The sequence below is a fragment of the Saccopteryx leptura genome, chromosome 4 (genome assembly GCF_036850995.1).
Source record: "Saccopteryx leptura isolate mSacLep1 chromosome 4, mSacLep1_pri_phased_curated, whole genome shotgun sequence".
Classification (NCBI taxonomy): Eukaryota; Metazoa; Chordata; class Mammalia; order Chiroptera; family Emballonuridae; genus Saccopteryx; species Saccopteryx leptura.
Window position 1 is genome coordinate 35,674,771 of NC_089506.1, and position 16,479 is coordinate 35,691,249.

Genomic DNA, 16,479 nt, shown 5'->3' on the forward strand with positions numbered 1-16,479 from the left:
AGATCCTTAATTTAGGCTGAGCAAAGATTTTTTTTCCAAAATAGTCCCATTCACTGGTTGCAGAACAACGTGTTTTGGGGGGACAGCCACCAATCAGGTGATTCCTACTGAGGCAGGCAGTTCTCCCATCCATCAGGTTCTCCCTGGGCTCCCCTCAGCTCTGCCGGGCCCACTCAGTCTCTGTGGGGTCCCTGGGGTGTTCTGGCTGGGCTGAGTTCTCCTTCCAGCCCTTCCCTCTCTACTTTCAGGCCACCGCTTTCTGCAGGTTGCCCGTTTCCCACAAGCCCACAAGGGGCTGGAGGCTCCCGCCCTACTCTCTCTTCCTGCTCTTGATATGGGTATTATCTGTGGGCCTTCCCAGCTGCACCGCAGGAAGCACATCACCAGTTCCTTCCCTCCCTGGATTTGCGAGTGAAAGCCTTAAGAAACGGAAATGTTTACAAAATAAGTAGGGACAGAGGGCTTTCCGCCTGGGCTGGCCCTCCAGTGCCCAGCCTTCTCGCGGTTCTGCGGAGGGAGAACCTTCGGACTGGCTCATAGAAATCTCGCCCTTCTTCCCGCCCTGCAGCTCTCCCTGGTCATAATCCCTCTTTTTGCCTCATTTTACTCCTACGTCCCAGTCTGCTGACCTGGACGCCCGATTGAGGCGCAGGCAGTTGGGCGACCCGCCCTCCTGAATGTTCATAGTATCTGTACACAGACTCGGCACCTACCCGTCCCTGCCTCGGACGGTTCCTGTTCATGTGTGAGTGCCTTGTCTTTCCAACCAGATTTCAAGCTGGGACTCGGGGTTACGATCTTATGATTCTTTTGTTTGTTTGTTTTAATTTCCAACAAAGATAAACACATCATCTGTTTTTATTTTTTAATGTCTATGAGTCTCAATTTTATTTCTCACCTACGTGCAATATAGATCTGTCCCTCTTTACTCCCCTTCCCTCCCCCTCCCCCCGGTAACCACATCACTTTTATCTGTCTCCATGAGTCTCAGTTCTATATCCCACCTAGGTGTGAAATCATACAGTTCTTAGCGTTTTCTGATTTACTTATTTTCACTCAGTATAATGATCTCAAGGTCCATCCATGTTGTCGTAAATGGCAATATATCATTATTTCATTCAAAAATATTCAGTGAGCCCGTACGAAGTGCCAGCCATTGTGCTAGGCTGAGCATACACTCCAGCGGGGGAGAGACGTTAACACGTTGCATTCATAACACGTAACATTTCACTTCACTGGAGAGAAGCCAGGCCAGGCTGTTGCGCACAGAGTGAAGGTTCTGTAGCCATTTGTGGAGTGAGTTAAATGTGACATGTGTGACCTGGAGGTGAACTGGGGCCCTGGGGGTCTACACCAGGTTTAGAGGAAACCATGCTGAGGATTGAAGGTACCGTAAATTGATTTTTCATGAATGTTTTTTTTATTTTTGGACCTCAAGTCTCTTCCTTCAGACACCAGTGTGATCGGGAGAAAGGCAGCGGCTGTTGGTGCCGGAAGACGGAGGTTGGGAGGAGGACGCACGTGCGCCGGCTCTCGCCTCCGCTCTGCGGAGGTCAAGCTTGGTTTGCCTCCTTTCGCAACCCTTCCTTTCTTCTTGTTCCTGTAAATGGTCTTTCTCTTGGGTGCTCCGCTTTGTCTGAGAGTGAGGTTTCGTGTGTTCTTTCACTGACAAGCTCTGTCACTTTACAAGCAGACAAGAGCCCTGTTGACAAGCTTGCAGATGCCCGCCGAGCCGCCCCTCCTGACCGGAGCAGTGGGCCATGCACACCGGCCGGGCTCTGAGATGTTCATCACCAGACGAGGCTGCGCGGTCTGCCATTGGCTCCACCTCGAGGAGCACCCAACCGAGAAATTACTTATTTGCAGGTTTCCAATATCTCAACTCCAATAACGATCTTATTTTCTATTATTAAGGAATTACAAAAAGAAAAAACAGCAGACAGGCTCTTGATTTGTGGCTCTTTCTAGGGTCAGGAAGCCTTTCCAAGTAATGGGTAAAGGTGGAGAACTGGGCAGGCAGCATGTGGGCCCTCTGCTGGTGACCATGGGTGGTGCTTTGTCACCACAGGACCAGGGCATCTCTGCAGCCCTCTCGTGCCCACACACGGGCCAGTTCAGCAGGCACGCTATGTTTTTTCCTAGCGAGGCAGGAAGTGGAGGCACTGGCCCGTGCCCCCCATCGAGGCTAGGAAGAAAATGGAAACAAGAGTTCACAGCTGCAAGCCCTTTCTCTAGCTGTGAGGCAGAACTGTTTTAAAGGTCAGGTTGAATATAGAAACCTATAAATGTTAAAATAGATACAAATTATTGTATTTTTGGTACTTTAGCTTCCAGATTAGTGGACTGTTTTGGTCACTTTGTATGTTTCAGAGTGTCCTTTCTAGGACATAGGAATGCCCAGTGCAGGGAATACTGTATTTTTTTCTCCTTTCATTTTCCTGTTACATTCCTAAGCATTTGTGAATTTGTGAGTTTTGTTTTGCATAGACTGGGTCCAGACAGATGCACCGTGTGTGTATAGCTTTTCAGGTAGAATGAGCTTTGGCTTTATGTGCTCCGAGCAGCCCAGGAGAGTACCACACCCCCAGCCCCGGATCGTGCTGCTGAGCTGTGATCCAGCCACAGCTGTCAGGGTGCTAATGAAGGGATGCTCGCTGTTGCCACCGCTGCTGGGAGGAGGGTGTGATGGAAGCTAACACCATTTTTATTCCAGTTTCTGCAATTTGCGTGCCAGATGGTGGGGTATTGATTTTCCTTGTTCTCCGAGATATCTTCATGTAACTGCAATCAGGAGCCAAGCTTTGTCCTGAGAGACAGAACAATAGAGTGTCTCTCAAACTGGTCTTTAAAAGAAGGTGTGACAGTGACACCGACGTGAGCCGAATGAGCTCTAGGTGGTGACCCGCTGCCCCACATCTGACAGCGCTTTCTAAAGGCACAAGATGGCCGAAGAGTCGCTTCCTGTTAGATGCTTTGCTGACCGTGAAAACCCGTTATCTCTGAGAATCCAAAATGGGGATGTACCTACCATCTGAAACTTCTTCTTTGTCAACAACTGAATGTAATAAAAATGCATGCACATTAAACATGTACCATTTGTGCAGGGAGGGAGCGTGGGCTTTCCTTCATGCCTCCCGAACAAACCGTTCCCCTGCCTCTGGCTTCCTATCTCAGAGCTGCTGCCCTTTGGGGACCTGCTCTCCCCCAGTGATAATGGGCGAGACCTCAGCCTGAGGCCCACTCTCTCCCAGAGGCCGCCACCCACCTGAGGGGTCGACCGCCACACTGCACTTCTCCACTGTTGTAAAGGGAGTTCGTTTCCTCCCTTGCGTTACCGCACACGGTGATTACCCGTTACTTCTTTGCTGTGCCAGCCGAGCAAACCTGAGCTTCGCGGGTCATGAGCTTCACACTCGAGCTTTTGTCCTCTCTGCTGCCCTCTCGTTCCTGGCAATGTGCCTGAAATGTGAGAGCTCAACAAATACTTGTTTAATGATGAGTTAATGGATGAACAAATATTTGTCTAGTGATGAATTAAGGAACGAATGAATCTTTCTTTTTAAAATGGTGAACTAATGAAGGGAGGGAGATAACCAAAGACCAAGTCAGTAACTTGGTAGAGAAATATACAGACATATTCCAGAAAGTAGAATGAAAAAAAAAGAGAGAGAGTTGAAAAATATTAGATAAAGCTAATAGAAATAATGGACCAAGCCACGAGGCCCAGCCTTATCGAACAGGAGTTCCCAAAGAAAAATGGTTCAGAAACAGAGAGAAGAAATTTACAGAAAACTCCTTGGCTCAGGACAGGGGTGGCACCAGTCCTGGGGTCACAAGTGCCATGAAGGACGAAGGAAGGAAACAAACCTCTCCTCCCGAAAGAAGCGTTCTGGTCGAACGTTAAAACCCAAAGCCTTCCCAAGAGGGACAGAGCAGCTTGGGTCAGTCAGTCGCTTGACTTAGGAAGGGATGAGGGGATGAGGTTGCCTTCTAACTTCCCAACAGTAAAGAGGAAATGGAGCACGCAGATATTTGAGGGAGAATGACTGTGTGTCTCTATGTAGCCAAACCGACCTTCAGATGTGGGGACCGGGGCTTCTGGCCGCGCTGGAATAGTGGGAACTGGATCCGATCCCCTCTCCCACACTAACCACTCAAGAGCTGGACGCTGTGTGAGTGAGCCGTTCAAACCCGGGCAGCCGGCCGCCTGGCTTTGTGACCCCCAAACAAGGGAAGCAGATGAGGTGAACCATAGCAGCCAGCTCCCGTCCTGGAGGTGTGTTGGTAACGTGGGGCAGGGAGGTGTCCCAAGCAGAGCTCAGAGGTGGGTGAGGAGCTGTGGGTCTGAGGCCACGTGTTCTGGAGAGGAGGACACTTCACAGTGCTCCACAAGCCAGTGTGAGTGTGCCAGGGGAAATGCCACCGGCCAGGCTGAGCAATGAGGGGGCTCCCTCCATGGGACTGGGACTTATTTGAATCCCCTCCGGCCCAACGGAGAGCTCTGTTCGCTTGGGACACTCGCCACAGCCTCCAGGAGGGCCACACCTGTGTGTAGTGGGGCTAAAACTAAGCGTAGACAATAGCTGCTGGCCCCTCCCAGGACAAAGCTTCAAATAAAAATTGCCACGATCAGCCCGAAGCAAGAGACTTTTAACTGCCAACCAGTACAAGCCCTGGCAGCTCTGTTCTTTACAGATGACCAGAGAATCAGGACACCTGCCACATCCAGCCTCCACTCAAAGCTAATAAGCCAGTTCAGACCCTAGTCAGGGCACACACGGGAAGCAACCAATAAACATACAACCAAGCGGAACAACAAATGAATGCTTCCCCCCTTTCCTCTGTCTCTCTGAAACAAATCAAGCAATAAAAATAAATATATATTAAAAAAAAAAAAAAAAAAAAAACCTGACGGGCCCAAAGCAGGGACACCTGGAGAGGGAGCAGTCCAGAGATACAGACTGGGTGTGAAGGAGGTGATAGAATTAGTAACAAGGACGCTGGGGAGCTAGTGTAACTATGTTCCAGAATTTAAACAAAACCAGGAGCTGGGACAGCTGGCCTCGTCCTGGCCCGGATCTGCAGGCAGGGTTGGGCACAAGTGTGGCTTGAGGCTGGGGAGTCTTCTATGGACAAGAGGTGCATGTGACGTGGAAGAGGCACAGGCTGAAGCTGGAAGCCCCCTCAGGTTGCCAGTCCTCAGTTTCCCCACTTCTAACATGGGCTTAACAATAGTCCAGTAAGATTGTTGCAGAGGTCCACACATGAGTCATGTAAAGCTCTTGAAGAGTATCCAGCTCCTAGAGAGTGAAGATAGTGGCATTGTCGTGGAAATTCACCAGAAACTTCTCGGCTGGGCTCCTTTACCCTGAGTGCAACACACACTTTCTCTCTGCCCTGCCCCCCAATGTTTTCTGGTCGCTAATCAGTGTGCCTATTACTATTTATTTATTGGATAGGAGCTTCTGGGCAGTTGATGACTCATGCTAAGCCAGAACTCATGGCTCTTGGCCTTGAGCTGGTGAGACAGCTGCTCTCAGGGACCCCGGATGGCCTTGAGAGGCAGCCTGTAGGCCTTTTGTCACCCACTCCTGACCACCCCTCCCACTTCTCCCCTCAGCATCCTCGAGTGCCAAGGCCTCCCCATCGTGAATGGGCAGTGTGATCCTTATGCCACTGTGACACTAGCAGGACCATACAGGCAAGTAGCTGTTACCCTCACCTGCCCACAGCCTGCAGGCCAGGAGGGGGTCGTAGTCACTTGGGACGATGGTGAAGATCCCTCAGTCAGGGGAAGGTGGGATGCGCTGTGAGGTAGAATGCATAATTTTGCATGCATCCTTTTGTTTCCTTTATTGCCCTAAAATTGTTTAAAAAAAAAAAAAGAACGCCTTTCTGTTCTTCATGTTGAGTATTTTTGGCTCAGTAAAGGTTCCTGATTTGCATACCATCTGGGGTTGGAGACAAACAGAAATATTTATAAGATAAATAAAGGCAGCGAATTACTTGTGCATTTGATAGCTCAGTCTTAAGGCGGAGGGATTTGGCATCAAAAGTGTATTTTTAATCCTGGCCCTTCCTCCCCTCATTACAGATCGGAAGCAAAGAAGACGAAAGTGAAAAAGAAGACCAACAACCCTCAGTTTGACGAAGTGTTTTATTTTGAGGTTGGTATTTCAGTGGTTTGCAAGTTAAGTTGAAACCCTACACCCGAGATTCTTTGGCAAAAAGTCTAGATCTGAAGGATCTCCATGACTTGCTTCCTTCTGAAAGCTGTCTGGGTGATTACGCCCCAGCGGAAGATCGCCCCTCCTGCTCCGCAGCCGGCGGCTTGAACTTTCCTCTCCTCCCTAGAAAGGCTGTCTGTTGCTTCCAGAATGACTCAGTGTTGAGTTGAATACTGACCAAAAGTATCATACTTTCCAAATTATCAGAACTTTAGGTTTTTCTTTTGTTTGTTTAGGTTTGGGTTCTTTTGTTTTTTGGCCTGTTCTACCCGGTCTTCCTTGAGCAGTGAAGGAAGGCTTGTTCTACCGGAAACTGAGGGTTTTGAAGCAAAGAGGAAGTGCATTCGGATACAGAGACCCTCCACCCCCCACCCCACCCCCGGCTGCCTCTCAGAATGGGAACCACCAAAATTAGTGAGGTGGAGGGGGTGAGGGTGAAGACCAGACCAGAACAACAAGTAGACCTGGCTGCTTTATTTCTAAGGTGGCCCACATGGGATATATTTAGGCAGGTGTTCTGTCCGTCCACAAAGGTTTTTTGAGTGGCAGTGTGCACCAGCCATGGGTAGGTAAGCAGGACTACGGCCTCGCTTCTGTCGTCATGAGCCTGCTGCCCAGCAGAAGAGCACATACGAACTGATCGTCCCACTTGGTGCAGTGATTGTTAAGTCAGTGGCTTTGGGGAATAGAAAGCAAATGCAGCGAGCAGTCTGCCCGGGAAGTGGGGCCAGGCTCCCCGGCGCAGCGGCACCCGAGCAGTCTGCCCGGGAAGTGGGGCCAGGCTCCCCGGCGCGGTGGCACCCGAGCAGTCTGCCCGGGAAGTGGGGCCAGGCTCCCCGGCGCAGCGGCACCCGAGCAGTCTGCCCGGGAAGTGGGGCCAGGCTCCCCGGCGCGGTGGCACCCGAGCAGTCTGGAAAGACGCGTGGACACGTGTGGAGCAGGAAACTCTGAATCTAGACTGTAGCGTGAGGTTGGGGTGAGAGACAGGGTTTTTGGAAAATAAAGTGAGAGAGAGAGTTAGAACCAAGGGGCTCATAGGAAGAGAACCTGGACCTTTTCCAGCTGGCATCTAGAAGCTCACACGTTTCTTTCTTTTTTATTAAATTAATTAATTTATTTATTCACTTTAAAGAGGGGAGAGAGAGAGAGAGAGAAGGGGGGGAGGAGCAGGAAGCATCAACTCCCATATGTGCCTTGACCAGGCAAGCCCAGGGTTTTGAACCGGCAACCTCAGTGCTCGAGGTCAACACTTTTATCCACTGTGCCACCACAGGTCACACGTTTCTTAAGTGGAGAAAGCCCGTGGCTGCCCTTGTTGGATGGCCGTGAGAAGGTGTGTGGAGACGGATCCTGAGGGCGTAGATGAAGAGCCCCTCTCTGTCCCAGAGGGCCGTTCTGGTTTTATAGTCAGGGGAAGAAAATGGTTTCTAAGAAATTCAAGATAAGTCAGGAAGCCGATGTGGTCACCCTTAACCTCAAGGGGGCTTGTGCTGTGTCTCCAAAGGCAAGGATGAAAGTCTAGAACAAAAAGTGTAGAAAAGTTTTTCATATGAATGCATTAAAGAGGGCAGCAGCCTTCCATGTCCAGTCTGCCTAGAAAGGCTTAGACCAGCGTTTTACAAATTTTTGTTTTAAATACAACACACAGTAAGGCATAGACTTTACATGATGACACACCTCAGTCAAACAGCTATGTCCGCTTCTGTGTGGATCTCACACGAGGAGTGGTGCGTATTTGCTATGTTGTATACTTGTAGAATTGTGGGTCTCAACTCACTAGTTTAATTTATGACCCCCAGATATGATTGAATGTGGCAGCCACGACCAAAGCCTGCATGGGGTCCCAGGGCAGGCCTAGACCTGGGCTCTCAGTGCTGCTGGTTATGGCCCGTCTAACAATGACCTTGCTTGTGGCCTCCGGCTGGAGGACTTGTAGATATGCTTTTGTTGGGAGTTTATGTCCTGTGACTCACAGGTCTCAGCCTTTGTCGGGTTCTCATCTCCTTCCAGCCTCGGCTGGCAAACAGCCCGAGGCTGAGCCCCTGCTGGGGACCCGCACTCTGGCAGTGGGCTTGGGGCTGGCAGGCTGCTTCCTGCAGGAGTTTCAACAGGTGGTAGCCTCCAGGCCGTCTTATTCCAAGACAATAGACTTACCTAAAAACCCTTAACTATGTACAAGAAATGACTTAAAATTCTATAAGAGCCACCTTTATTCACTCAACAGACATGTTAGGTGACAGGTAGGAATAAGACAGAGAAGGAAACAGACAGCTTCTGCGGCCATCCCACTGGAAGCCAGACACCTTATCATAGTACTGTGAGCCATACTAGGCAGGAGGCACCGGGGGGCTTCCTGGAGTAGGTGGCATTTCAGAGACACCTGTGGGCTTCCCAGCATGGGCCAGAGGGAGGAATGGACTTAGTAGTGAGCTGGGCAGAGGGCAAAGGTTGCAGAAAGATCCCTGTGTGCTGGGTGCGGTCTTCAGAAGTCTTAGCCAAAGGCAGATGAGGCTGGAACCAGCTGGGTGAGTGGTGGGAGCCCTGCTTGGATGGTAAAAGACAGGCTGCCAACAAGGTGGAAGCAGCAGATGGAGGCAATGAGATGGGAAAGCTGGGGAGGAGCAGTTTGGAGGCACATGGTAGTGGAGGTCAGGAGGTGGTCAGTAGGAGAAGACATCTGGAAGAGGGAGGGAGCTGGCAGATGCTCATGGCTGCTGGGGGGATTCCACAGGAATTAGTAGAAAGCACTCACCTCTAGCTCCCAGGAAATTGGTCTCCAATCCGGCTTCTGCTTGTTCATGGTGAGTGGGGCGCACAGCCTCCTCCCCTGAGCTGGTCAGCCCTGGGCAGGCGCTTAGTCACCCCGCTCCCTGTCCTTCTGCACCACCAGGTGACCAGACCCTGCAGCTACAACCGCAAGTCCCACTTTGACTTTGAGGAGGAGGATGTGGACAAGCTTGAAATCAGGTGAGCAAGCGTCAGGGGTTTTGAGATTCCTGCCTGCCTGGTGGCTGGCTGCAGTTTGAACTCACCTCTTTTGTCATTTTTGTTGTTGTTGTTGTTTCTAAAAATAGGGGAATGGATAGGAAGGAATTTTAATGTTCTTGGTGATTTTAACACGAGGGTTTTGGAAGCTGAAATCCGTCATGATCATCCCTGATATTTGTGTGGTTGCGTTTGAAAGAACACTTAATTTCCCAAGGGACAAACTTGGTTTTATAACTCACTTTGCAATATCTTCTAAGTGTCAAAGGTCAAAGGCTTTCAGCATGTGTGAGGCTCTATCTGCCAAGCGGCATCGCTCAGCCAAGCACACTGGTCCCTGTTGCTTAGGGATCCTTGTGACATACACTTTAGTGTGCAGTTTGTACTTGTCACCCTAGAAGATCGCAACGTGAATTCACCAGCCTCTGTTTTAGGATCCACTCAGGGGCCTTCTTCCCGCCTGTGCTGCCTGTAGGAAGCCCTGCCTGCCTACAGCACCTCCCCCAGGTGCACAGTTCCCTGGGGGAAGAGAAATCAGAGGCCAGGTGTCCGGTGCCATCCTCCTGGGCTAGGGAGGCCCGCCTAGCCCTGTGCAGGAGAAGTGTCGGAACACTCCTGATCCATCTGGCATGGTTTAAAATCTACTTTCCTTGAGAGTCCGGGTTTCTGAGGCACGTGAGGTTCGACTAGAAACACCACAGGCATTCATTCAGGGGGCTTTCCCTCTGACTTGCGGTGTCTTTCTAGGCCTCTGTGCGATAACCAAGCTGGGGGTGGGGTCTCCAGGCCAGGTGGGGGCTGACCTTCGGGTACCGGGGACAGGCCAGGGCTCTTCCTCTCCCAGATGTGGGACCTGTGCGCTCTTTCTTTTCTTCTCGCCTGGACTCAAGTCCTAAGGAGGAATCGTGGCCTCCACGTTGGATCTTGGTTTGAGCCCAGTTTAAAGTGTTTCCAAGTAATTTAAATCTCCCATTTCAAAATACTGAAGCAGAGGCAAAGTGACTCCAAGTCAAGAAGGTCCCCCCTGGAGGTCCGAAGGCCTTGTTTGAGGGGTGGTTGTGTACTGCTTGCCTTCAGATACATAGCTCCCCTTTCTTGTTCAGAGAAAGAATTGTTTATGAAAGACTGGGCTTTGAATTAAAGAAGTAAGTCCTAGTTCTTACTCTAGGCATACAACCCAAAAATGTTTTTAAGTGCTTCTCTTGTTAAAAGAAAAGGGCACCTGATGACTTGTCTATTGTTAAAGTGTTGCTTGGCGGATTAAAAATTCTTCTGCCTGGCCTGACCAGGTGGTGGTGCAGTGGACAGAAGGTCGGACTGGGACGCAGAGGACCCAGGTTCAAAACCCCGAGGTAGCTGACTTGAGCTTGGGCTCACCAGCTTGAGTGTGGGGTCGCTGACTTGAGCGTTGGATCATAGACATGACACTGTGGTCGCTGGCTTGAGCCCAAAGGTCGCTGGCTTGAACCCAAGGTCTCTGACTTGAGCAAGGGGTCACTTGCTCTGCTGTAACCCCCCCGGTCAAGGCACATATGAGAAAGCAATCAATGAACAACTAAGGTGCTGCAATGAAGAATTGATGCTTCTCATCTCTCTCCCTTCCTGTCTATCTGTTCCTCTCTCTGTCTCTGTCACACACACACACACACACACACACACAAAGATTCTTCCACCTGTTAATCTAGAAGTATCATGCTATGGACAGTGTTCATCTTCGTGCCCCGATGTGCATGTGTTCCTGTGGAACATCCTTTACCTTCTGTGATGTCTACTGTTCCTGCTCAGTCTTGCAGGGGTAACAGAAGGGCTGGTACAGTCTTCTAGAAATTTCTCCTGGTCTTCGATTGCCAATTCATGGAATCACAACCACTGGTTAAGTTGTTTTCTGTAGGTACATGTAGTGCGTGCTAGTTAGCACTGGGTAACGTCATCTACCTCCATTTGTAGCCTACATAGTTGCCATGTCCCCAAACCAGAGGGAACAGTGAGAACCCCCAAGGGAAAAGGGTTAGTGAGGGACCAGACTCTTTAGCAAGGTGAGCAGGAACTTTTCACAGAGATGGTGGTAGACTGCTGTGGCTGCAGCTGTCAGCCACCGTCTCCCCTCTCTGTTGGGAGTGTCGGGCCCTCTAGGTCATGAGTCACACTGATAGATCACAGGGAACATGGGGCATAGGGTTCTGAGTGCAGAGGGAGAAAGAGGGGTCAGAGACACAGTTTCTCTCCCCAGGTGTACTTTCATATGATGGAAGGTAGGGGGCATCCTGAATTGGGCAGCTTGGTCAGTCCCCTGTGGGCATCATCCTCTGCGACAGCCCAAGCAGAACTGGACTTCATTTGTGTTTACTCCACTGTGTTGTGAGCCCTGCAGACTGAGGTCACCCTGCTGAGTACTCAGGCTATGTCTGAGACACTGCCCAGCCTTGAGAGGCAATAAATCCTGCTACCCAGGGGCCCCTCCCAGACAAAGGCAATGGACGCTACTGGCTTCAGTGCAAAGCAACTCCCTCCTGCTGTAAAGACAGGAGACCACCTCACCCAACACTAGCCCAAGGGCTGTGCCTCTACCCCCTCTTCTCTGGGCTACTTCCCACAGCCTGGGGAAATGCACAACTTCCTGACGAGGTCAGGTCCTGCTTTGACCTCAGTCAGTGTAGATCACCACGGAGACTGACTCGGTGGAACCGAAGGCTCATCTTGCTCCGAACCCTCTTGGGGAGAAAGAAGGAACTCTGGTGACAGCCTCTGTGCCACCCTAGGTCATTCTTCTAGAAGATCCACAAACCGATTATTGTTTTTCAGAGTTGACCTCTGGAATGCCAGTAACTTGAAATTTGGAGATGAGTTTCTGGGAGAACTAAGGATTCCGCTGAAAGTGCTGCGGCAGTCCAGCTGCTACGAAGCATGGTAAGGTGCCTGGCCGGGCGTCACTGAGCCGGGACAGAGGTAACAAGTCAAAAGGACACAAAGCTGCCTCTACATAGCCCGAATCAACTTCCTGCCTACCCACTTACTTTTGCTTTGCCATGGTCCTCACTCAGAGGTGGATTAAGGCCGGTTGAGACCCTGGGCGCAGAAGAAAATATTGGACTCCTTAAAAAAAAGATAGGGGAGGCCTGACCTGTGGTGGCGCAGTGGATAAAGTGTCGACCTGGAAATGCTGAGGTCGCCGGTTCGAAACCCTGGGCTTGCCTGGTCAAGGCACATATGGGAGTTGATGCTTCCTGATCCTCCCCCTTTCTCTCTCTCTGTCTCTCTCTCCTCTCCCTCTCTAATCTCCTTTCTAAAATGAATAAATTAAAAAAATAAAAATAAAATAAAAAGATAGGGGAAAAAATACATGTTAATCATATTTTTAAATAAATAAAAAATATTATGTACTCTTAATGTTAAAGTTACACATGTGAAACCAAAGTTGTTATCATGAGAAAAAAGTGTCAAGTTGGGGCTTTGCAGGGCCCTTCAGGAGTTGGGCCCCAGGGCCTGGTGCGCCTGGTGTGTCCACCATTAAATCCGCCTCTGTCCTCACTAGCTCTGACGAGGTGACAGGTTCAGGTGAGAAAATGCCGGGGGAAGGTCGCTGGTGCAGGTGATCACGCTGACATCATATGTGGTGGCTGAGAGCCTAAAACAGGACAGCAGGGGCGAGAAAGCCTCAGAACGTCGAGAATAGCTCTTTGGGCCTGCTCACTGAGGGCAGACAGCTGGCACAGCTCGGAGCGGCATCGCACCAGGTTCTGCCCTGCGGCAGGCCTTGCCCTCTGCCTATCGTCAGAGGTGTCACCTGACGAGGAAGGTGTGCCATGTGCTGTGGGTTTCAGGCAAATCTCCATTTCAATCTGTGCGTCTAAATTGAGGGGTCCCAGCTCTGCCTCCCCAGCACTCACATGTCCCAGAAGACTGTTTCCCTTCCCGTGTCTTCATTTCTTGTTTTCTGTAGGCCACTTTGCATTTTGGCGCGAGGGATGTGCCTTTGTTTTATGTCACATTCAGTTCACAAGTCACGTTGCGTCCCGGTGCACATCACAAGGACGCCGCAGGCACTCTGACCACGGGCACGCCCGTTTCATCCGTTCTCCTCTAACAGACACACAGATGGGGAGAAGGTGCGGGTCCCGCACCACATGCCCCGTCCTACGCCACACATCACACGACACGCTGCACACCGTGGCCCTGCACGTGTACAGAGACTCGCCATGTGGGTGGATTTTTGTATTTTTGTGCTTAATCACAGTTTCCCGTCCTCAGGAGGCTGTGAAATTCAGGTCTTTAATTGTATGAGGATAACACCAGCACAGCCCCCCGCTGGGTTCTGGTTCCGGCCACGAGGCATTGCTAAGCTGAGCAGCCCTCGGCCTTGTCACTGAGGATGTGACATTCGCCTGGTTCCCCATGGGTCCCCTACACACAACACATCTCTGCCTGCCTGGCCAGTGAGCTCAGAGCAGGCAGGGTTCCTGCAGGGCCGCGCTGGGGAGCACCCGGGGGAGAGGAGGGGCCCGTCGGACAGCGCCCGCAGGGCCTGCCTAGCCCGCCAGCACGAGTTCACCATCCCTTCTACCTACCACCTGTTTCTTAGAACAATTTTGCTCTGCTTGTTGCTAGCCATTGCCGGGTGTTAATCTTCACAGATATTATTTTACTGCTGGATTTTTCTTAGTTATTGTAGTCATTTCGCTTCCTTCTCATCCTCTCTTTTCCTTCTTCTACCCTTCCCGCATTCCCATCATAATTTCCGTCTGTGGACTCTGTGCACTGAGCCCTGATAGACATCCCGTGGGGAACGCCCAGATGCACGGACCGTGCAGGGGAGTGTCCTATGAGTCGCCCAGGAGCCCCCTCCCGCCTGGGGTCCCGCACAGAGCCCTGGTGGGAGGATGCACGGACCGTGCACGGACTGAGTCGCCCTGGAGCCCCCTCCCGCCTCGGGTCCCGCAGAGCCCTGGTGGGAGGATGCACGGACCGTGCACGGACTGAGTCGCCCTGGAGCCCCCTCCCGCCTCGGGTCCGCAGAGCCCTGGTGGGAGGACCAGCCCCAGAGTGCCGCCGCCTCACGCTGCCTCGTCCTGCGTCCTGCACCCAGGTACTTTCTGCAGCCCCGAGGCAATGGCAGTAAGAATCTGAAGCCGGGGGACCTGGGCTCCCTGAGGTTGAATGTGGTTTACACGGAAGACCACGTCTTCTCCTCTGACTACTACAGCCCGCTTCGGGACCTTCTGCTGAAGTCTGCGGATGTCGAGGTACTCTTGTGCCAGGTGCACCTATGAGCCGCGGCCGGCCCTGTCCCCTCTCTGCTGTCAGGCCGCTGCCTAGCCCTGTTTTACCCAGACCCACTCCCTCTGTGGACAGCGCCCCCTGCCCTCTGCCCAGCGTGGCCTCCTGCATCTTCCCAGACCAGCCCCAAATCCACCTTCCACTCCTTTGGTCCCCTGGTCGCCCCCCCAACACCTGCCCACTCCCCCCCCCCTTGCCCGGGCCCCGACCACCTGGGGCCCAGCACCTGGGTTGCCTGTTCCCTGTTGGTAACTTCCCCTGCAGCCTGGCGCCTCTGGGCCTGTTTTGTGCCCGGGAACACCTGCATCTCCCTTTGCTGGACAAGGGAGTTATTGTGGGAACAGTCTGGAAGCTGCCCTCGGGTCACACTGTGTCCCCCTGCAGCCCGTCTCGGCGTCCGCGGCCCACATCCTGGGCGAGGTTTGCAGAGAGAAGCAGGAGGCGGCCATCCCACTGGTGCGGCTCCTGCTGCACTGTGGCCGGGTGGTGCCCTTCATCAGCGCCATCGCCAACGCCGAGGTCCGAAGGACACAGTGAGTGCTGCTGCGACCTCTGCCCGGCACCCCCTCACACTCCTCCAGGGGCGTCTGGCCCGGTGGCGGGGGCTGGGGTTGGAGACGGTGGGGACCGGGACAGCAGACGTCTCCCTCGAAACACGTCAGAATCCAGGGGTGGGGCAAATAAGTGAAACCATAGCAGTCAGGTTTTCTTTCAGAGAGCACTTTGTAAATGCACCTTTTCACCTGGAAATCCCGAGGCGTGTGTACAAGAGGGGGTGAATGCGGCACCGGTTGCCTTGGTAACGGGCTCACTCAGTGTTAAACCATATAAGAGAACTGGGTTGCTGCGTCTGCCAGGACCTGCTCCCACCGTGGGTTCTGCACTCCCTGGTCCCTCGGTTCAGAGACTCCCAGACTCACCCTTGATACCCTTGTTGAAACAGATTACAAAAAGCACAGCCTATGCTATTTGCTTCCCTGCCGATCTCCTGCGCTGACCTCAGGTTTGGTCCTTAGCGACGTAAAAACAAGCCCCGAGAAGGGAGGCACCACTCCTCCCTGTGCTTCAGACAGGTGGATGGCGGGGACGTGCCTCCAGCCTGCCGACCGGCACTGGCCGCTCTTGTACGGGGGGTTTAGTCCACAGGCAGGGCTGGGGTGCAGGACCCGCTGCTCTGACAGGCCCGGCCTCCTGGTCCTCAAACACCTGAGAGTGGGCTTCAGGACAAGCATGTTTCTGCAGCTGATAGATGGGCGCTCAAGACAAGGACCTGCTTCTTCCTCCACGTTGCTCTGCTGAGGAGACAAAAGTCACCCCTGATGCTGTTTTCTAGGGACCCCAACACCATTTTCCGAGGAAACTCGTTGACCTCCAAGTGCATTGATGAGACGATGAAGCTAGCTGGGATGCACTATCTGCACGTCACCCTGAAGCCCACCATAGAGGAGGTGGGTCAGGGTCCCCGAGGGCCCAGTGTTACCGCATGTGTGAAAGATTCCGCCAGGAGCCCACACGTCCATGTGGGAGACAGGCAGACACACAGGGAACACCTGTGTGAGAGACAGGCAGACACACGGAATGCCCATGAGAGGGACAGGTGGACACGCAGGGAACGCCCATGTGGGAGACAGGTGGACACGCAGGGAACGCCTGTGTGGGAGACAGGCAGACACACACGGAATGCCCGTGAGAGGGACAGGTGGACACGCAGGGAATGCCCATGTGGGAGACAGGTGGACACGCAGGGAATGCCCGTGAGAGGGACAGGTGGACACGCAGGGAATGTAGTGTACCTATGCTCCCCTGATCCAAGAGCCATCACTAAAGTCGGTTCCCAACCTCACCATGGGGACCGTCCATGTGTATTTCAGAATTTTCCTTATTTTCTCAAATTAAAAACGTTCTTTAGAAAATCCATTATTCTAAAGACACAGGGCCATGCAAGAGAAAAGCTGGTCCTTCAGAGGACGCTTCTTTCCCCGCGAGTGTGGCT

At 52.3% G+C, this 16,479-nt stretch overlaps 1 protein-coding gene across 1 annotated transcript in view; it reads left to right on the plus strand.

The window, feature by feature from the left end:
- Nucleotides 1–16,479, plus strand: part of RASA3 (RAS p21 protein activator 3) — a 129,187-nt gene that overhangs the window by 92,589 nt on the left and 20,119 nt on the right. The window contains exons 6-12 of the mRNA XM_066380489.1: nt 5,621–5,701; nt 6,095–6,167; nt 9,118–9,194; nt 12,015–12,119; nt 14,296–14,452; nt 14,871–15,019; nt 15,820–15,934. Of these exons, the coding sequence (XP_066236586.1) occupies nt 5,621–5,701; nt 6,095–6,167; nt 9,118–9,194; nt 12,015–12,119; nt 14,296–14,452; nt 14,871–15,019; nt 15,820–15,934 (757 nt within the window). The remainder of the gene's footprint in view (nt 1–5,620; nt 5,702–6,094; nt 6,168–9,117; nt 9,195–12,014; nt 12,120–14,295; nt 14,453–14,870; nt 15,020–15,819; nt 15,935–16,479) is intronic.